The sequence below is a fragment of the Pseudozyma hubeiensis genome (assembly GCF_000403515.1).
Source record: "Pseudozyma hubeiensis SY62 DNA, scaffold: PHS68, whole genome shotgun sequence".
In the NCBI taxonomy this organism is placed as follows: Eukaryota; Fungi; Basidiomycota; class Ustilaginomycetes; order Ustilaginales; family Ustilaginaceae; genus Pseudozyma; species Pseudozyma hubeiensis.
In genome coordinates, this window is record NW_012133850.1 from 39,905 (window position 1) to 60,497 (window position 20,593).

The following is a 20,593-nucleotide window of genomic DNA, read 5'->3' on the forward strand; positions in this document are numbered from 1 at the left end:
GGCGCAACGGTCGGAAACCCTCTCGCTGCCGAAATAGTTATACGCGACCGGCCAAGGACAGCGAAGAGAAGAGCTCCTTTGTCGGCGACACGCACAACGGCACGGGCTCTCAGGATACCCACGCCAAGGACATTAGATTGTGCCGAATCGCCACCGGCTCGCTGCAGTGGGCTAAAACATTAACGAACGAGGTGGACCCTGAACCGTCGGACTTTGGCCCTCTTGCTTCGACATCTGTAGTCGGCGGGACCAAGAATTTGGCTCTCCGCTTTTATCGCACTTCCTAGGTGACCGGGACCAATGCGCATCGGCATGTCTCCATGATCCGACCGACCGATTGAGTGATTTGCAAAGCGTCATATCGATGGAATGAGAGTAGAGGGCTGTCGAGGGATCGTATTGGCCGTTCATTCTCTCGACATACTATTCTCCTGTGCAGCAGCAGCCACCGACGCACACATTCCTGCCCCGCGGAATGCTCCAACAGACCTGGAGCACGAGATTCCGGAGAAATGCGTGCGTGTCTGCTGAGAGGGTCAGCCAGATCTGACACAAGAAAAGACTTCGAATGGATTTGCCCGAATATCTTAATTCATTTGTTTGGCAGTAATCTCCGCCAGCGAAAGAGCTGTCTCGGTTGCAAATCTAGGCTCCGATGCCTGTTTCTTGCCCTCTGCTCGGGACGCACACCTATTTGCTGATTGTATCGGGAAAACGTCACCTTGATGAACGAGTGGATGACGACGTGGATTTCGAAAGCAGGCGCTTATCATTCCACAATTGGTCTCGCCTGCTGCGACGATCAGGATCGTCAACCCGCTGCATCGGTTACAGCTCGCGGGCGGAACACTTTACGCCAGGCTAGGATCTTCAAAGACCGATCCTGTCCCAACCAGCCCTCTCAAACTCAAACAAGCAGGGAACCAAGAATTTCCCCTCCGGGCACTGCCAAGCTGTGGCATGGTTTCGCAGTCACAGGCTGACTTTGCGAATTTGGTGCGAGCCGTCGGATGCTCACCCAATGATCTACTTCGGCTGTTTCCGTGTCTCGAAAGCTTTGCTGCTGAAGACCGGTTCCACATCTCCGGATCGTTGCCAGAAGGCGCGATCGTCGAATGCGAGCAGAGAAGCCTCAAGAATCTCCTGATCAGGAGCATGAGCCCGAATGCCGGACCGTCGATGCGGTTCGCGAGTCACCGCGACGTCGCCCACCGGCGTCGGTGAAATGAATTCGAACTTGGCTTCTAGCCTCTAGGGTCATCTGACGGAAAGAGGCGAACAGATTCGCCACTCGATCTCATTGACTTGGTCCTCCGTCTTCAGTGCTGTCGAACGGTTAGCGACTGGCTGAAGGTGTTCTGCGTCAAGTGTGCGATTCACGGAGGGGCTCTCGATGATTTCTGAGGATCCAGCCTTGCTGCAATTCCATACGGAGAGACTAATTTATAATATTTTTATTCAGTGCCGGGTTTTGTGTCGTTGCTCCGATTGCTGCTCGTTCTTCCACGTCGATCCCGGCGTCTTTTGTTGCACCATGATTAGGAGTGAAGATTGTATTCAGAATTCAAGACAGACACGCGGAGAGAGAGGGAGAGGGAGAGAAATAGAGACCGAGGAGGGCGGTCCAACCTCATGGAATGATATCGACCCTCGGCGCTTCTCGCCTCGTTTTGCGAACCATGCGGTTGACAGGCAATTGCACTCCGCACGCAAACAGTCCACGCGTTGACAAGCGAGGCACAGAGTACTGTCGTGTAAGATGCGACGACTGGCAAGTGCTTCTCTCGAGGAAAAAGACCTCTAGCGGCATCCTTCCAATTGTGGTAAGGCGTATAGTAAAGAAACGCAATTTTGAGCGTCCGTCACCTCGTGTTGGATCGTCGATCCGGCTGATGAGCCTCTGAGACATCAATCTACTTTTTTTGTGGTATACTGTAACTATTTAATCTCATTTATTTATCACAGAAAGGAGAGGAGAAGAGGCGATTCTTGCGCGCTCAGCCCCGCTGCATCTTTTCCCGCGCGCCGCAACTGCTGCTCCGCTCATGGACACCCTCGCGTCCGTCCGTGACGTGGATCGACATGGCTGCAGCTGGAATTGGAGTGGTCGGACGTGCAGCAGACTGGACAGATCCAGAACTTCTTTGAGCAACTATTTATTTTTGGACCTTCGTCTTTGCTTTGGCCTCATCATCACTGCTGCTGCCAAGGTGGCATTCGTAGTAAGCATTCAACTGAGGCCAGGTTTCTCCATTCTCCAGTTATGTTCTGACCGGCAAAGCGTGTTCCCTCGTCGAAATTACCTTGTACCAGGATGGAAGACGAGACAGAGCACATGCAATGCCGAATCTGGAGGTACGTGGCGAGCGAGGCGGTGCACTAGAAGCGAACACCGTGTTGCTATCTCGGTGGTTGTGACCTGCCTGCTTTTCTAGACTCGTCATCTCTTTTCCGTTCAAAAAGGTAAGAAATGTCTTTATGTTTGAATTTTCTGCAGCCCGTCGCGCTCCATTACGTCTCCCCGTGTGGTGAATTGGATCGACCCGCCTCTGCTCTGGTCCGCACATAGGCAATCGACGCTCGATGTCCGGGACCCTTTTGGTGTGTCTTTGTGCATCCTCGCAGATCTTGCTTCAGCTGTGCCTCGCTCTGCCGCTTGGTTGCTTGCTGGCCGGCCTCCTCAAGTGATTGATGGACTGCTTGCTCCAGCTCGCCTACGCTGAGCCACTTGATCCTCTCCACCGTCTCCGTCGTCTCTGACAGCTCCGTCCCTTCGCACACATCTTCCTCGTCTGCCTCGATCACCGCCCTTTCCTCGGAACAAGATCGCAGCCGTCAGTCCAGCTTCTCGCGTCCCTACCCACCGCCATTGTTGCTCCAGACCTCGACCGCTGAACTGTTCCCACTTCATTGCACGGCAACGCAACGATCAGTCAACCCACCACTCACGATCTCCTTTGCAGTCGCAATTGGGCCGAAGACTGCCAACTTCATATCGTCGGCGAGCATCTGCCAGCAACCCCCGTGTCCAAATCTCCAACAAGCCGTTTCACCAACCCCGGAGATTGCTTCCCGTCCTTTACCCACGCTAGCCACAGCGGCCCCGTTTTTGGTGTTCACTCGTATTCCGTCAACGAAATACACACACACACACACACACACACACAGAGCACACACAGCTTGTCTCTGTGTCACATCGCATTGCATTCCTGTTCGACCACCTAGCGACCATCGTCCGATCAGCCCACCAGTGCTCAGCTTGCATTTGGTCTGGCGTCATCGTCCCCTCGCTGATTGTTCATCCTCGCTCAGTAGCTCCGCATATCTTGCTACTCGGTCGACGAGTCGATTCTCTTCTCAATCAAACCGTCCTGAGAGCACAGGTCCCGCTCCAATCCGCACCGTCACTTTGCGGTATTACCACCTCTACGCAGTAGCTTTGCCGCAAGTCAGCGCTTGCATATCGCGGCCCCGCAGCTCGCCTTCGACAGGGTTTTTGCATCTCCTTCCCGACTATCACTTTGAAGCGACAGCTCTACTTTTCGAGTCGTCAACATCTCCAAATGTCTTGCCGCCCGGTACCAGGCATCTGATCAATTTTGCACCATCAGCAGCCACATACCGGCTCTTTTGAAGATCTGCGGTCGGCGCTGCGTATACCCAAAGTCAGCCAGCCAGCTAGCCCGAAAATTCTCTTGCTAAGATCGGAGGCTCGGTAGCTTATCTGTCGACAGCGCAAACCAAGCTCGACTCGACCATCTATCCTGATCTACAAGGCGCATCCATCGGCCCAAATACAACAACAGCAACGATTTGCTGAGCCAGGCGGGCTGGCCAGCTTCGGCTTTCATCATTTTATCAACTCAGAGAGCCATGGGGCCGACCGGCGCGAGAGCGGGAATCCCGTTCCCCGGCGCCAGCAGTGCCGCCGCCTCTACCAGTGCCTCTGCACGCGCTGCGTCCATACCGCGCTCTATCGCCGACTCTTTGTCCGAGTCTGGCGAACCCGCGGAACATCGCGACATGGAAGTCGACCCGGAATCCACAGGAGCAGCAACTCGCACAAACCAAAGCGGACTGGAGCCTTCCACCAGCCTGCCAAGCATTAAGAATCTGTTCGGCCTCGAGCGAAAGGAGCCGCTGGCCTCCGTCCGACGTGTTGACGGCTTGTCGGACGATGGTCACTCTTCCATCGGAACCGCTACGCCAGGCTCCCCTGCTGGCCTGCCCGCATCGACATCTACCCACTCGGTCGACCGACGTGGCCATCGCGGCCATGCCAGCACAAGCAGCTTCTCTGAATTCCAATCGGGCCTCACGCACAGTTCTAGCTCCTCGTCGCTCGGTCCCATTCGCACCCGCCACCCGTCCAACGCTTCGGGCTCGTACGGTCGAGCCACAGGGCTGGTGCCAAGCACGCCTCCACGCCATGTCGGTTCTTCGACGCTAGCGTTCAGCCCCGAAGATGCTAGCGCGAGGCGCAGGGTCGACTCACGCTCCCGGCAGGCACAGGCGCTCAAGGGGCTCATTCTCTCACCACCGTCCCGCAGACTACCGCTGGAAGGTGATGGGCCCGCTTCTGACATGCACGCCGGCTCGCAACGACGTAGCGGGCATCGTCCTGCCTCGTCAGCTTCCGGCTCACTCTCGACACTCTTCTCGCACATTTCGACCTCATCCGATCCCGCGCCCATGCTGCCTCCAGGCTACGTACCCTCGGTGCAAACCTCCGAGGAGAGTGTTCCTCACGAAGGATGGGGTACTGGGAGCGCGCCTTCGGACAGCACCAGTCCACGCACCAGCTGGCACAGCCGCTCATCGACCCTCGAGTCAGGCGAGGCAGCCTACAAGATGACCGGCGGCGATCGTGCACCGGGGGGATCGCTGCTACCGCCGTTTCGTGAAGCGCATTACGCACAAGGCGAGCCTCCACGGCACTCGCCGGAACAGCAATTCTCGAGCCTTTCTCGTCACAGGTCGATGCGCACTCCTGGCTCCTCTGCCAATCTGCCCGGCGCAAGTCGACCGCGCGCTCGCACTTTGACGCATGGCGACCGTCCCATCGCTCCCCTGCCCAATTCGGATGATCCAGCGAGGAAGCAGCGGCTTGAGGCCGCTTCGGAGCTGTTGCGGATGGGACAGCCGAGAGGCGACGACCCGCACCTGGTCGGTGGCGGACGCGGATATTCACACAAGCACAGCATGTCGATGCAAGAACGCGTCCCGCTTCCCATCGAGCTTTATGAGAACGCAAACACGATTCGAAGCCACCGCCCCAAGTCTCACTCGATGTCTGGCCAGGAGCCTTTTGATCCTAGCATGATGATGCACCATGGCCCGCCCGGAATGCAGGCGCCGGGGCCAGGTGCGCCCATGTTTGACCGAGGTGGACCACCGCCTCCGCCAGGGGGCTCTGGCGCATTTGACTCGTTCCATCCGAGGCGAGGACGCGGCGCTGGCGATGAAGCACCCCGCCCAGGTGGCGCCGGCTGGGTTTTTCCACGCCGACCTGTTTCGTCGGAATCGGCCGAGGCGCAGCGCAGCGCGTTCCAGGCACAGATGATGCGAGGGCAAGCACTGGCCAGCGTACCCGACGGGATCATTTCTGCTCAGCACGGCGGTGCGTTCGGCGGCGCTGGCGTACGTGCAGCACCGAGCACGACAGGCACCATCGCATCTGGTCAAGCCAAGTACGAATGCGCCTGGTGCGGCAAGAGGTTTTCGCGTCCTTCGAGCCTCAAGATCCATCACCATTCTCACACGGGTGAAAAGCCGTTTGTGTGCAACGAACCTGGATGTGGTCGCTCGTTCAGCGTTCAATCCAATCTGCGAAGACACCAAAAGTGCCATGGACCTGGCGGCGATCAATCCGAGCTCGAACCGTCCCGTCAGCAGCAAGGACACGTAGCGAGTCGTAGCGACGACGGCTATTGGGCACGTGGACCACCTCCTCCTGCTGCCTCCTCCGGCGCAAGAATGAGCCCTATCGCCGGTGGAAGCGGCGGTGCATGGCATCCAGGCCATATGGGCTACGGTCCCGGGCCCAGCTCGGGACCGGCACATGGACCTGGGCATCAGTATGGCATGGGACCACCGCCAGGAGGGCCGATACCGCCTCAGATGCAGATGCAGATGCAAATGCACATGCACGGCAAGGATCATCCGCCGCTCTCGCGATCGGCATACGAACCAGGTTCACGCAGCATGAACACCTGGACCGAAATGCGCGGCGCTAACATGCCACCGCCTGGTTACCGAGACTATGAGCGCGGTGCACCTGTCGAGGGCTACGGCATGTCGGCATCTCCGCGTCGTTTCTCGCAGACGCGAGAACGTCGGCTGTCCGAGTCGTCGGTAGAGGAGGAAGAGGAGGACGAGCTGCTGCACGAAGATGAGCAGCCCGAAACTCGACCTGATCTCAAGACGGAGCGTGCGGATCCTCATCTACGCAGAGCCGAGGTCGACTCGCTGCCAAGAGGCTCCACCTCGGGCGGAGGCTCGAGCGAAGACGAGGCGGACACGACGGTCACCATGCGGAGCGGACCACGACCCAGAAGCACCACGACCGGCAGCGCAACTTCGAAGCTGCGCGCCGGTTTCAACTCGCTCTTGAATCCTGAAAGCCATCAGCCGGAAGCTAGCGTCAAGGATGAGCGCTAGTCGATACCCCTTTTCACCCTCTGTAGCCAGTTTGATCGGCACCATCACATCAGCAGCATGCATTCTATTCTTATTGTTGACTTTGTTCGTTTGTGCACCGAATGATGTTGCGCCACCAGGTTGCAGACCAGGGTCATAGAGAGAGGATCCAAGCCGGGTCCTGAGCGCGCATGTGCGTATGCAGCGTCTTGCGTGTCAGCTCTGCGCCTCTTTGTCTTTCTCAGGGTTCAGAGAGGCGTGCACGTGCAAAACGCTTGGTTGCTTGACAGAATTCTTCTCCGCTTAATTCACGCGAGCAGAGGTGAGAGTGTTGCGTGTGACATGGATGCGAAGTCGCGTCGACGCCGGGCCAGTCGACTCTTGCGGCTAAACGGCTGTTGCCTTGGTTCCGAATCAGCGGATTTGTGCATTCGGCACGCTTCGAGAAAGCAGCGGACAGCAGCATTGACCCTCCTTTGTTCTGCACGGCAATCATAGGATCCTGCAGCCAAGCTGTGCTGCTTCGCATCTCCCCTCAACGAGCGACCGCACGCACAGCACCTCGGATACGGGCACACCGGCGAGTTTGGCGCCTGAAGGATCTTGAACGCATCTTCCTGCACCAGGCTGCAACTCAACCTACAGTAGTCTCGTTCGACGACAATTCAGCGTCATTGCCCACCATACCTTCATCAACTGCGCCATTCCTGGACTGTACCGTTGCATAATCCAACGCCATCCTTCAATTGGCCGCTGTCCTCATTCGACCGGTCGGACTTCGTCCGCACGCATGTCGTCGACCTCGGCTTTGGGCGCCTCGAGGCGTGCCTCGACCTCAAGCGACCATTTCCAGATTCCTTCATATCCTCAATCCCGCAATGTCGAATCAGCGCCGCTGCCTTCGAGCGATACTGCATCTCTAGCCGAACGCAAACCCGACGCGAAAAGGTCCTACCCCACATTCCTCAAAGGTGCTCGTCGTCTCCAATCGCAGCGGCCCGACACGACCAGCACCACCGCTTCCTTCGCCTCAGCCAATGGCGACGCCTCTACAACTACACCGCTAGCGACCGCATCCAGCTCTCGTACCAACTCACCCAGGAAGCAGGCTGCTCCTGCCCGCATCGGCAGAGATTTTGAAGCTCTGCTCGCTTCCGATGAGACCTACGTCCTCAGAGACAAGGCAAAGATTGCATTGGACGCCGAGGAAACGCAGGATCCCGCGGCACAGCTGCTACCGTCGAGCTCTGTTTCGAGCGCCAAAAGGGTCATTGTCGAGCGACGACAACAGCAAGCTTCGTCATCCTCTTTGAATTCCGACCTAGACGAAACGAACGACGATCCGGTCGATAGTACGCCTCAACCGCTACAAACCGACGTCTTCAGGTCACCTCAGAAGAAGTCTCAATCCTCCGCCTCCTCTGCCACGCTCCCACCTTCTGCCTCTTCGTCGCGCGCAGCCTTCGGCAGAGGATCGCAGCCACCTGCTTCGCCCGACAGGACCACCTCACTTCAACGTCATACCTCTCCTTCTCCCAAAGCCTCTTCCCCTGCGCCCAAAACCATGCAGAGCTTCATTCTTCAGCCCGCCTCTGAGCAAGGACACGGTACGGTCCGATCCCGCCCACGCCTCGGTGCCAGCGTCGGACTCGAGCAAGAGATCGACTCCGCCTCCGGCCAGGAACACAACGCCACAGACCCATCTGCCTCCATGGGCTCGTTCCGTCAACGCATGAAAAAGACCAGTGGCTTTCTGCGCAGGCTGCGCAAGGATATTCCGCCGAGCTCCAAAGCAAGTGCTTTCAGCTCCTCGAGCAACGCTTACTCGGTGGGCTCGAACGCCTCGGTTGCGTCTCTGGGTCGAAGTGCCACGAGCGATCCGGCTGCTGACCCTCTCACCTTTAGACGAAGAGGGAGCAAGGCTAGTGTTTCCAGCATTGGTGCCTCATCGACCACTGGCAGTGCCTCGAAGGGGCAGCACTTTGCCTCGACCGACGGCATTGCGGTCCCGAGCATTCCGGAACGCTTCACGCAGCCTTCCACAAGCTCTACTTCTCACGTTCTGTCGGATGCCGACGCTGTCGAAAGCATTGTCTCTGCGCGTGGTGGCGCAGCTTCTGGTGAGTCGCAGCAGCTTGCATTGCAGAGCAAGCCCGGTCTTCGAGTTCCCTCCGCGCCTGTCACCTCGACGGAATTCGGCCAAAGCACCAAGTTCGCTTTGCCTCAACGTTCGAGCTCGCAGGGACACGAGCACGAACGAGACAAGTCACTTGGAACGACCGATTCTTCTGGCGCTATTCGATTGGCAGTCCAGCAGCTGTCGTCTCACATGGACGATGCTTGGAAGGACGCACCGGCGCAGGACGTCAAAGTAGCTGGAGCAAGGGATGCAACGACACCCAAACGATCGTGGGGCCCTTCGCCTCAGCTGCCGGATCTCGACATCCAACATGACAAGCAAAGATCGGGAAGCTTTCTGGAGGAGCCAGAGCTCATTTCAGACCGTGGATTCGACGATGTGCAAGATACAGCGTCCCGAACTGTCCGCTCCGTCAGTGCATCGTCGGACGCAGATATCGGTAAGAGGTTGAATGGGGTTGACGACAGCAAGCACGCGACCGGACTAGGCATCATCAGCACGAGCTCCGCTGCAAACATGCGCAAGAAATCCGGCACCGCCCAACACGGTGAGGACGCGGACGGGTCGACGGCGAACGGCCCGAGCGAGGATCAGAACCGGCAGCCGCTCATGGAGCTCACACCTCTCAGACCAACCGAATCATCCAGAAAATCCGTCGAGCCGAGCCCGCAGTCCGCTGGACACTCTCCACACTTGCCGAATTCGGCACGCAGCAGCCGTCGTAATTCCATCGATGCGGCTGCTGAGAATGCGCGACGTCGAACCATGGATTCCGGCGCGAGCCTCGTCAGCGTCCGGTCCTTCGAGACGGCAGCCGAAAGCGCGGGCCCGGGCAGTGCAGACGCGAAGGTCGCTGCGTTCAATATGGCTACCCCCAACTCGACGCAAAGTCCGTCACCGATGGCTCAACGAGATGCTGCTAAGCCTGTTGCTGGCTCGACTGCTGCATCACCTAGATCAGTGTCAAACCAGATAGAAGTTGCGAACGGAAGCGCCCATACGAGCGGTGCAAGCGGAAGGGAGACAGACGTGGAGGATGCAGAACAAAGCATCCGACTAGTGTCCAAACGCTCCAACACCGACGACATCAACCTTGCCTCTGACAGCGCAACCACCATTGTCACCGCTCCCAAATCACCGGAGATGGACGTGCCAGCACTTCCGAAGCTATCGGAGCTATCTGAGTCGTCGCCACTGCGGCCTGGGCGCAATGGCAGTCTGAGTCGCGGGGGCTCATCGACCGGATTGCTGTCCACCGTATCTGTACACAGGAGTTCTTCTCCAGTCTCGTCACTGACTTCTGCTAGGACGAGTTTCGACCATGCTGCAGTCGCACGGGCTGCAGCGACAGCTGATGCCGGTGCACCACCTTCTATCACGGCCTCGGCGCAAGAGCTGGCGACTAAGTGCTGGGAAGAGGACCCGAGCTTCTTGAAACGGGAAAAGATCGCAGAGTGGCTTGGTGGGCTGGGGTTGGTCAATAAGTCAGCAAGAACTTTCTACTTTGCCAGGTTTGATTTCGGCGGATTGCGATTGGATATGGCTTTCCGAAAGCTATGCGACAAGCTATTCTTGCGCGCTGAGACGCAACAGATTGATCGCATCTTGGCTGCTTTCTCACAGAGGTACTACGAGTGTAACCCAGACTCAGTATTCGGGAGTGCTGACGTGGTTCATTCCGTCGTCTTCAGTATTCTGCTGCTCAACACGGATCTGCACATCGCCGAGCTGCAGGAGAGGATGACGAGGCAGCAATTCGTACGCAATACATTGGGAGCGATCGCCGAGACTGGGACAGAGGGTCAAATTATGGAAGACGAGAGGAGCAGTCTCAGCGTCGCGCATGCCGACGATCGCAGTGCGGATGCTCAACCGTCAACAGCGGGACGAAGGAACAGCATCAGTAGCTATCTCGGAAGCAAATCGAAGCAGACGAGCACGACCAACTTGGAAGCATCCGTGGAGGCGGCAGAAGCTTCGAGGCCTGGTTCGGCCGCTAGTGGAGCCAAGGGGAAGGAGGCCGAGATCGAGACGTTGCTGAAGGACATCTACGCAGCGGTGAAGTCGGAGCGTATTTTGCTGCCTACTCCCGAGTCAGGCGCGGGGACGAGCGCTGCAGGTAGACCGTCCGGAACATTCAGTCCGGCACTTGGCGGCGGAAGACGGAAGATGGGGACTGATCGGGTGACTGCTCTCAAGCGTGGATCGATACGAGGCATTCAGGGACTGCTAGGCGGATCGAATGGGTTGGACGGATCCCTAAGTCCGAACCCTTCTCGTACCTCGATAGATTCGTGGGGTCGATCCTCAACCACCGCTGAGCGCGATCGAATGCTTTCACCGCTTCCCAGCATCACCCCTGGTTTTGCAAGCACCCTTTCACACACCATCATCAAGGAGTCTCAAGAAGAAGAACACATCACGACACCGAGCTCTACAAAGAAAGAACTGCCGATAGACGAAGAAGACGATGACGACCAGCTGGCACTCGCTGGACCGCCGTGGGCGAAGGAAGGCTCTCTCACGCGCAAGTACTATTGGGAGAGCACGAACAAACGTGCCAAGGACAAGAATTGGATCGAAGTCTTTGTCGTAGTCTCGAAAGGAACCTTGTCGATGTTTCGGTTCGATCTGCCTAGCGGTGGTGCCAAGAAACACAACGAAGCCTCTGGTGCTGCAGCTTTAGGTGGAGGGAATTGGCTCTCTTCAGCAACGTGCCTCGGAGAGATTTCGCTGGCTCACTCGCTGGCGAATGCACTACCTCCACCAGGTTACAACAAGACTCGGCCCTATGTCTTCGCCTTGACTCTACCTGGCGGGAAAGTGTACCTCTTCCAAACGGGACACGAAGAGTTGGTGAACGAGTGGGTTTCCACGTGCAACTACTGGGCTGGTCGAGTGTCCAAAGAGCCTCTTGCGGGTGGAGTCAGCAATATGGAGTATGGGTGGAACAAAGTGTTACCTCGAGAGGAGGAGGAGTGGGAGGAGGAACTAGATAGTTTCTCCGCCGCTACTGGAAGTGGTGTTGACGCAGACCCGCGAGGTTTTACGCAGTCTCTGATGGACAGTCAAAGCGTTCGATCCAAATTCTCACCAGCGCCCTCAACCACCGCTTCCGTATCGACGTCCTCCAAACTCGGGTACATGACAAACGAACGCACATTCATCAACGAATGGCGCATCCCCGAACTTCCCACCCTCCCCTCCACCCTCGGAGAAGAACGTCAACTCTCCAGACTCGAAAAACAAGTCTCCTCCATCGAACTCCAACTCACCCAGCACAACGACCTCCGACAACCCATGCTGCAACTCTACTCCCCCAAAGGCAACAACCATGCCAAAGCCCTCGCCAATTGGGAGCGCAAGAGCAACTGGCTACTGCAAGAGTTGGTCAAGTACCAGAGCTACGTCGAGAGTCTGAGGAAGAGTGCGGATGCCAAGGCCGAGAGGAGGGGCAAGAGGGAGGTCGAGGAGATGGTGAGGGCGGGAGATGAGATGTTGGCCGAATTGGAGGTTTGAGAAGTGGGAAGCATCACGTCGGACACTTCAATGCAGTCGTTAGGAGCTGCGGACTTTGCAAGAGATGAGAGTGTGACAGCATGTGTGTGAATTGCATGTGGAAAGGCTTGATTTGAGCTGACGCTCTGCTTCGACGAGCTCCTTCGTCAGACCACATTCACGCCGTCTCGCCGTCCTCCGTGACCAACCCGATCCTCGCTCGCCACAGTTCCTCTTTGAGCTTGGTGACTTCGGTCCACATCTTGTCTTCCCACTCCATCGTGTCCAGCTTATCGAGGTAGAGTGCGGTCACTGGCGGTGGCAGCGGTGCAGCAGCGGCGATGGGAGTGCGAGGCGGTAGAGGAGGTCCGGGGGTGTGATGACGTCGAGGAGGGATGGCCGGAGCCGGGGAGGCGGCGCCGGAGCCTGCACCGCGAGCCACTGAGCGCGGTGGGAGAGGCGGAGCAGAGACAGCGGTGGCAGCGGCCGTGCTGGCATCAGCTGGCGTGATTTCAGCCGGAGCTGCGGCGCCTGCGGAGACATCGTCAGCTTCGACCTTGTCAGCGTCTGTCGTCGTGTCTTCCACCTTGATCTCGGGCTCGACTTGTTTTGGTTCGGTCGGAGACGACGGCGCATCGGCAAAATCGTCATCTTCACCCGCTGGCTTCTTGTCCTCTTCGGAAGACTCTGTCGCGCTCGTAGCAGCTTCCTCCTTCTTGTCGTCAGTGCCTTCCGAGTTTTCTGCTTCGGCCTTGGAAGCATCAGCCGCAGCGGCTTCACTGCTCGACTCTTCACCCGCTCTCTCCTTGATCTTCTCAGCCTCCGTCTTTTCTGCTTCGGTTTCTCCATCCGCTGCCTTCTCTGCAGCTGCTGCATCTGCTTCCCCCTCCGACTTTTTGGCTTCCTGGGCCCCAGCGCTCTCTGTCTTCTCGTCAGCCTCGGCATCGGCGACAGCTTTTTCCAACGTTGCGACCTGTTCGCTCTTTGGAGGCGGCGCTGCTGCAGCTTCCTTCGAGGATTCGAGCGACGCGGTGCTGACTGCCAAAGGCTGCTGTTGATCTTCAGCCATGAATTTGCCCTCGAGGACGACAGAGCGTTCGAGATTGCGGACAAAGCCCCAGTACTGGCAAGCAGCGCGCATTCGTAACAGGCAATGTTGCGGGCAGAGCAAGTACCGTGTTGGTGAACTTTCGCTGAGACGGAAGATGTGTGTCGGAACAGGCAAATGCGCCGGCACAACTGCATCAGAAATCGAAGGGGCTTGCGTGTCGGTATCGGGTGTCGTTGGCGCCGAGCCGTTTGCAGCAGCATCCGCTTCCGCTGCTGCTTTGACATTTGTCGAAGACTTTCTGAATGAGCTAAAGAGTCCACCGCGAGAAGGCTTAGGCGTGATGGTGCCGGAATTGCTGCCACTGCTGGATCCAGTGATGGAGCCAAGGGAGCTTGCAGCTGAGCTCGCCCAACTGGATGTCGCGGTAGCGATGCTGCTCGGCACCAACGATGTCTTGCCACCTTGTTCGGCTGACATGGCAGTAGCGGCAACGCCGCCCGGCAGAGGGACATTGACGACGGGGATGCCGCACATAGCGCACGCTGCTGGTGGTAATTGTGCATTCTCTCGGCGGATCAGGTCTTCGTCAATTGACTTGCTGCCCGAAAAGATGGGCTCAATCACCAGGTTTCCGTCCAGGATAGCAGTGTTAGCTTGGCGTCTGCTGAGCCAGTTGAGACCGGGCGCAAAATCGAGTCGTAGACAAGGCTCGACATCCTCCTCCTGCGATCGTTTGATGAACGGCAATGAAAGCTGACTCGGAAGAGCGACCATGTTGTCCACGCTGGAAGGAAGGGTGGGATAGTCACGATGTCGGCTGACACCGGCGATGGCGAATGGAGATGTTGTGGTGACAGCACTGCCAAGCCCTTGACTGTAGGCTGCGGCAGCTGTGTTGATCGAGCCCGTCGCTGTCGAATTGTCAGCCGCTTGCTGCGGCGCCGGAGAGGCGGTGCGGGGCGTTGGCGTGCCATTCAGCGATTCGCGGCCATGCGTGAGAGGATAATTGTAGAAAGGGGCTAGTTGTTTGCGAAGTTTTCGCAGATGGGCGATAAAAGAGCGGAACTCCTGGTAGGGGACGATGTTGATGATGAGACGGGCCTCGGCGGCAAGGTCGGCAGACGGTTTGTGATTGCGCTCCTTCGTTGCTGTCCTCTGAGAGATGGACCGGGCCAAAGACGATGTGTTGATGCGGTGGAAGCTGAGTGCCCCGCTCTCGACTGACACGATCGATGCGCCATCGTCGGCGTTACTCGTCGAGGTGGACCCACTCTGCAGCTTCTCGACCTGGCGCTGCAGATCAGCCAGCACCTTTTGCTGCTCAAGCATGATCCCCTCCGTGTCCTTGAGACGCTCCTCCATGTTGCGACTCTTCTCTTCGGCTCGGGCGCGCGAAAGTCGCTCCACGGCCACCATCTTGTTGGCCTCGCTGAACAGACTGGAACTGAGCTCGTCAAGTTCCGACTCGATTTTGCTCTTGTCGCTTTCGGCTTTGCCACGTTGAGCCGTCTCTTCGATGACACGGTCCATCATCCTCTGCATTTCGCTGCTCACGTGTGCCTTTTCGACCAAAAGGCCGGTGTTGAGAGCGTCGAGGTGCTCTGACCGCTCCTTTTCGAGCTCCTTAATCTTGGCAGACATGCCGCGTATCCTTTCCTGTGCCTCCGAGTAGTCATCTTCGAGGTCTGCGACACGATTGAAGGATCGAACAAGCTTCTCGTTAAGCCCGGTGACCTGGTTCGTCAAATCTTTGACCTGGGCTTGCAGCGCTTCGGGCGACATGCTCTCTGGCGTCGAAGTAGCTACGGCAGCCGCAATCTCTGCATTCGTTGATTGAAGGCCGACCTGGTCGGCTATTGGAATCGACTCAGACTGTGGGCGAGAGACGCTGTTTGCATTCGAATGGTCGGTGCTGAAGATAGCAGAAGCTGCAGAGGCACGTTTGAGAGCGGCAGCTCCGTCGTCTTGATCGCCACTGCCACTGCTGGAAAGGCGCTTGGTGGAAGCGTCGGTGGATGATTCGTTCCCGAGCACATCATCGGGATTGGCTTCGTCGGCCAAAATCGAGTCAGGATCGAGGCGTTTCAAGGGTGATTCCGGAATGGCAGCGTCCAAAGCGTGTGCCTTGTCTGGCTCAGAACCGTTTGCCGACGACGACATGGTGGATGGCTGACTCGACTCGAGCGTACTGGTGCTCAGTCGGAAGTCCCGACAACCGTGGCTGCGAGAGGACCTCTTGAAGCGAGGAGACAGAAAGCGATTGTGGAGAGCGTGTGAAGGAAAGAGAAGAAGCGGTATGTCACGTTACCCTTGCGCTTTCGGCGCCAATTTCCTCGCCTCCACGTTCACACACGTACAGAACCCCAGAATTTCCAGTTGCTCAGGGAGATCCGTGAAATCCTTTACACTCCCAATGCCTATTCACTGTAACGGAAAGCTTTACATCGCCACCGCAGGACTCGGAACGGCGCTGAGGTCCTGTAGCGTACCAGGCTAAGGGTATGCGCGAGCTGCTTGAAGTAAGAGGTCCGAGCACGGAGGTCAGCATGCATCGCAGCGGTGCTCAGTGTTACTTTTCGCCCGCCGCCCGGCTAAGAATTATCGTATTTCCTTCGACACGCACGCACGCACGCAGTCCGCGCATCTCTTCGAGCCGCTTCTTGGCCTGCACGCGCCATCACGCGCACAGGCTGGCGTAACTCTAAGTGACACTTTAAGCACGTTCGAAGCACTGCAACCATCTTCTCAAGCCATCACACTTCTCGTCGGCTATTGCCTCACCTCTTGCTCTTCTTTGCATCACTTGCCAGTCAGGATCTGCGCAGAACCTCACTTGCCACCGTCGAAGTCGTGGCACCATCTCAGACCTACGCTCTGTGCTGGATTGCTTCCACCTCTGTAACTTTCCAGACCTCTTTACCCGTCCGTCGCCGAAAGCGCAACCTTCGCCCGCAACTTGCTGATACGGAAGACAGACCTACTTTCCAAGGTCCGCAGCCGCTGGATCGAACTCTTGCAGGCGCTCCTTCTCGTTGTCTAGCCACGACCTTCGGCACGGTCATAGCTCTTCCTTCTGTGTGACAGCGCACTTCATCTGGGCAAGGGGCAAGACTCCGAGATCGCTCTCTCGAACGAATCCTTGATCTCGGCATCACCGAAGATTCAGTCATGTAAGTGTTCTTGTGTCGAAGTATTGGGGATGGTACGTGGAGCCGCTGGTAACCAACTGTCACGACGGTCTTCCTTGAACAGGACAAATGACAGGAGCCAACCCCTGCCCAAGGCTGGCGCGAGCCTATCGGAACGGATTGCAGCTTTGCAAAGAAAGACCTCGAATCCGGTAAGGTCAAACAACCTTTCGCCTCCAGGCTCCACAGCTTCAGCACATTCCGGCAGACTCAGCCCAGGAGAAAGTCCATCACGCTCGCCGTCGGGTGGGTCCGGCCTCAACGCCGTTCGCGACCGCATTCAAAAGTTTCAGTCAAGCGACGAGAAGCCGGTCATGCCCAGAAGTTCTTTCGGTTCTCCTGCACCCAACCCGGAGATCCGTCATGCACGGAGCCAGTTCCCAGGAGCCAGCGCAGTAAAGGGCACGGGCGCATGGGGAGAAGGTGTTTTGCGGCCTCAAATGACCGGTGGAGTTTGGCTTGGGGCTGGTGCAGGTGGTGGCTGGGGCGAACCCGGTTCAGCGTCTCTGCGTCCTCAAATGACCGGTGGTGCTTTTCTTGGCAACGGTGCGCCTCGCACCTCTAGCTTTGGTGCGTCAAGGCCGATGCGAGGAGCCTCGGACAACATTGTGCACGGCGTCGGTCGTGACGCTTTCGCTGAGCTCGACGATGACCTCGTTCTGACAGGTCGCAATCGCCCAGAGCAAGCAGCGGACGCAACGATCGATGCGACCGACTCTTCAAAGGAACAGCTCGCGAGCGGCGCTGCCTCAGGTGACGGAACCGAGCCGCTGCCAACGCTGCCGGACACACCCACTACTGAGATCGACTTGGCAAAGATACATGCAAGCGCCGGCCTGCCTGAGCCACCCGCAGCAGCAGCCATCCCCGACTTCCCTCAAGCTCCCTCTTCAGCACCAAAAGACGCAAACAGAGTCAGCAGCGCCTTCGAAGCTATGGACTCGACTCCGGATACGTCGATCGAGATTGGCATCCATGGACGTTCCGCCGATGACATTGAACGTATCCGTCAACGTGCGCAGGACTTGCAAATATCAGAAGAGTCGGAAAAGGCTGCGGACGATGAGCCCTGGATTGCACCTCCGCCGGCAGACTTGGCTGGGCAGGTGCCCGAGCCAATCGACACGAGCGAGATTCTGGCTGTTCAGAGTCAATCGTCTAAGGACGACGGTCAAGAGCCTTGGGTGCAAGGCTACGGCAAGCCAGCTGCGGATCGCGATCTCGAGGCAGCCGGTCTTGCTGCTGCCGACCAGAGCACACCGGCGCCAGCAGAGTATTCGACTTCTGGGTCGTTGCCTGAGCGTGCCCAGGTCGAACGCACAGATTCGGGCCGCGTTGATCCTTTGGATCCTGCGGCTCATCAGGTGCGTGGGCCCGGACTGCTTGTTCCACGAGACGAGATTGCTGAAGCGAGAGATTTTGGCCAGGGTGCTGTCAAGGCTCCTCTGGCGCAGTCTCCCCCAACTCATGATGCCAGCGTCGCCAGGGTAGCAGCACCTGCACCCACCGGCTCCAATGGGCACTCTGCCATTGCGGTCACGCTGGCTGAAGAAGCGCGAAAGGCCGTCGCTATGGGGCGCACCAAAAGTCAGTCGCAACGATTACGACGTCCGCCGCCAGGCACTATGCTCTCGGCCGCAGATCTGGACGCCAGCGACGACGAATACGAGCCGGGATGGGCTAGCGTCACCAGCGTCATGTCTTCGTCGCGCTCATAATCCGATCAATCTTTCATGCATGTCACCAACCCCGTGCGATCGGAACACAACACTCAAATGGGCCAACAGCACTGCAAATGGAATCTGAGAAGATACAACACCACGATTGCCGTATGATGCACAAACCGATACGCCACTGCTCTACACTGTGTGAAATGACCCTGATATTTCAATAGAGAGTGTTATCGAGAGATTGCCTTGCACTGAACCCGGTGCCACACCTTCCCACAATGCCGTAACTTACAAACGACTAGTCAAATCATGAGCATCGATCCCCTCGTACGCGATCGAGTAAACAGCCTTGAACAAGGGGTAATCGTCGACCTTTCCTCTTGCCGCCAACAGCTCGTGCACCTCTCTCGCCGTCTCGGTCCCTTGCAACTTCTGACCGTTCAACAGCTCCTTCTCCAACTGGTCGAAGGGCTTGCCCGTCTTGACGAACGCCTCTGCGCACTTGCGATTTCGTCCACCTAGACAGGTGGTGATCAGATCCGCAACACCGGCACTCGTCTCCGTGAACGTCTCCGGCTTGACACCGTCGAAGAACTCCTCGCTGAACCGCTTCATCTCCATCAACCCGATCCTCATCACTGCGGCTTTCGCGTTATCACCCCAACCCAATCCGTCGGTGAAACCCGCCGCGATAGCAACGACGTTCTTCAATGCTCCACACAGGCTCACCCCTGCCACATCCTCGATGATCCCCACCTTGAACGTCGGAGTGTCGAAGAGCTTGAAGAACAGCTCGGCGTTCTCCCTCCCCTTTGCATCTGCACGATGTCCGATCGTCGTCTCTGAGAATTTGTCCTGTGCGACTTCGTTGGCAATATTCGCCCCGGACAACGCCGAACACGAAACACCCAACGACTCTTGAATCACATCAGCAAAGATCGAAATCTTGCCATCTTTGACCTCGACACCTTTGATCATGGAGATCGCATGCGCATCCGCACTCACTTTCCCCTTCAGCTGCTTGCATACCGATCGAATGAACTGATGCGGCAGAACAAACACCAGCAGCGTCGCATCTTTGACCGCATCGACGGGATCAGGGTTGGCCACTACGTTCTCGGGGAGCTGGCATCCAGGTAGATATTTTGGGTTCTCGTGCGTTTCGTTAATGACTTGAGACAGAGGTTTGCCCTTGTAGTCTTCCTCAAAGACGTACATCTGAACCTCGCGTTCAAACGTGTCCGAGTGACGTTGCGTGTTCTGACCTGCGATACGGGCGATGGCCGAGCCCCAGTTTCCAGAACCGACGATGACTACCTTGTGCTTCTTGGAGCTGGGCGCGGCTGAGGATGAAGACGACATGGCGGCTGACTGCAGGATGTATCGAGACGGGAGGGTTGAGGGTTGAAAGCAGATTCTTCTGGAGGCCGTAATATGGCAGTGTGGGCTGGCAAAGTTGGAGCGAAGCCCTGTCAGTCTAAGCTGACGAGGGATGATAGAGCCGAGTGTCGACAGAATCGTGAAAGACTGTTCGAAGACTTCTTCAACGCTTGAACAGCAGCAATCAGGCTGGCAGAGGGTGCCGAAGGCGACCTAGGCTATCCTGAACTCGAGAGTGAATGCGTCGACCGACAAAGTCTGTCAATCCTCGGATCAATCCGTGAGAGAAGGCGATAGTAATGCGGCGATGATGGAAGTAGGAAGGAAAGGTCTTCGACTTTGCTCTCGAGCCAGTGATTTGGGTCAGGCTGGTTCGGATCGGTCAGCTGAGCGTAACGGGAAAGCGCCGAGCCCAAAATCTCTCTCACGCTGCAAGCGCCAAAAATCAGAAAAAGGTACCGGATAAGAATTGTGGAAGCCTGCCGCTGCTTTTTTTTCTTTTAACAAAAGAGAAAAAGGCCTAATCCGAAAACGGAAAGACGCAGCAGCTAACGTGTGGAGGATTTTGGTGGTTTTCTTCGCCTCGTTGTCCCGTGCTCACACACCCTCCTCCCGCAAGCGAGAGAAGTTGGGGTTGCAAATTGCCCTCCCAACTCGTCAAGATCAGAGCGTCAATCGAGACCGTGCGCAGAATCAGGGCAGCAGATCTAATCTCTCTTGACCCATCACAACCTACCCGAACCAACATTGCCAAATCGACCTGATCTCATCTCCTCTGCTCATCGACTATAGTTTCACGATCGCCTTGAAACCTGCAGTGTAAAGTCGATCGGACCTTGTTCCGGTTCGATAAGCGAGTGATGCGCGCATGTGGTTGCAGCTGACAGGACGAACTTTGAAATCGTTGACCCGGCTGCACAGGGTCTTCCTCTTTGTCTGTTGAAACGTTTAGGTGGATTCGGAACAAGAAATTCGGCGCCGTCCGCTTCAGCGTTACGCGCCCGCAAGCCGCTGCATAGTCCGGCGT

General features: G+C 57.3%; 7 protein-coding genes across 7 annotated transcripts; 4 read left to right on the forward strand and 3 right to left on the reverse strand.

Moving 5' to 3' along the window:
* Nucleotides 1-283: 283 nt before the first annotated feature.
* Nucleotides 284-825, reverse strand: PHSY_006887 (hypothetical protein; the record flags this gene model as incomplete). Its single annotated transcript, XM_012337483.1, has 2 exons — nt 284-524; nt 722-825. 2 exons carry the CDS (start codon nt 823-825, stop codon nt 284-286), a joined length of 345 nt encoding a protein of 114 aa, XP_012192873.1.
* An 854-nt stretch (nt 826-1,679) lies between these two features.
* Nucleotides 1,680-2,148, forward strand: PHSY_006888 (hypothetical protein; the record flags this gene model as incomplete). The annotated part of the gene is made up of 2 exons (XM_012337484.1): nt 1,680-1,823; nt 1,966-2,148. 2 exons carry the CDS (start codon nt 1,680-1,682, stop codon nt 2,146-2,148), a joined length of 327 nt encoding a protein of 108 aa, XP_012192874.1.
* Nucleotides 2,149-4,023: 1,875 nt separating this feature from the next.
* PHSY_006889 (potential zinc finger protein) lies at nt 4,024-6,660 on the forward strand (the record flags this gene model as incomplete). Its single annotated transcript, XM_012337485.1, has 1 exon — nt 4,024-6,660. One exon carries the CDS (start codon nt 4,024-4,026, stop codon nt 6,658-6,660), a length of 2,637 nt encoding a protein of 878 aa, XP_012192875.1.
* Nucleotides 6,661-7,429: 769 nt separating this feature from the next.
* PHSY_006890 (hypothetical protein) lies at nt 7,430-12,298 on the forward strand (the record flags this gene model as incomplete). The annotated part of the gene is made up of 1 exon (XM_012337486.1): nt 7,430-12,298. The coding sequence occupies one exon, from the start codon at nt 7,430-7,432 to the stop codon at nt 12,296-12,298; it is 4,869 nt and encodes a 1,622-aa protein (XP_012192876.1).
* A 157-nt stretch (nt 12,299-12,455) lies between these two features.
* Nucleotides 12,456-16,796, reverse strand: PHSY_006891 (hypothetical protein; the record flags this gene model as incomplete). Its single annotated transcript, XM_012337487.1, has 3 exons — nt 12,456-15,563; nt 16,310-16,571; nt 16,684-16,796. The coding sequence occupies 3 exons, from the start codon at nt 16,794-16,796 to the stop codon at nt 12,456-12,458; spliced, it is 3,483 nt and encodes a 1,160-aa protein (XP_012192877.1).
* Nucleotides 16,797-17,100: 304 nt separating this feature from the next.
* Nucleotides 17,101-18,234, forward strand: PHSY_006892 (hypothetical protein; the record flags this gene model as incomplete). The annotated part of the gene is made up of 1 exon (XM_012337488.1): nt 17,101-18,234. One exon carries the CDS (start codon nt 17,101-17,103, stop codon nt 18,232-18,234), a length of 1,134 nt encoding a protein of 377 aa, XP_012192878.1.
* A 240-nt stretch (nt 18,235-18,474) lies between these two features.
* PHSY_006893 (glycerol-3-phosphate dehydrogenase NAD+) lies at nt 18,475-19,548 on the reverse strand (the record flags this gene model as incomplete). The annotated part of the gene is made up of 1 exon (XM_012337489.1): nt 18,475-19,548. The coding sequence occupies one exon, from the start codon at nt 19,546-19,548 to the stop codon at nt 18,475-18,477; it is 1,074 nt and encodes a 357-aa protein (XP_012192879.1).
* Between the last annotated feature and the right edge of the window lie 1,045 nt (nt 19,549-20,593).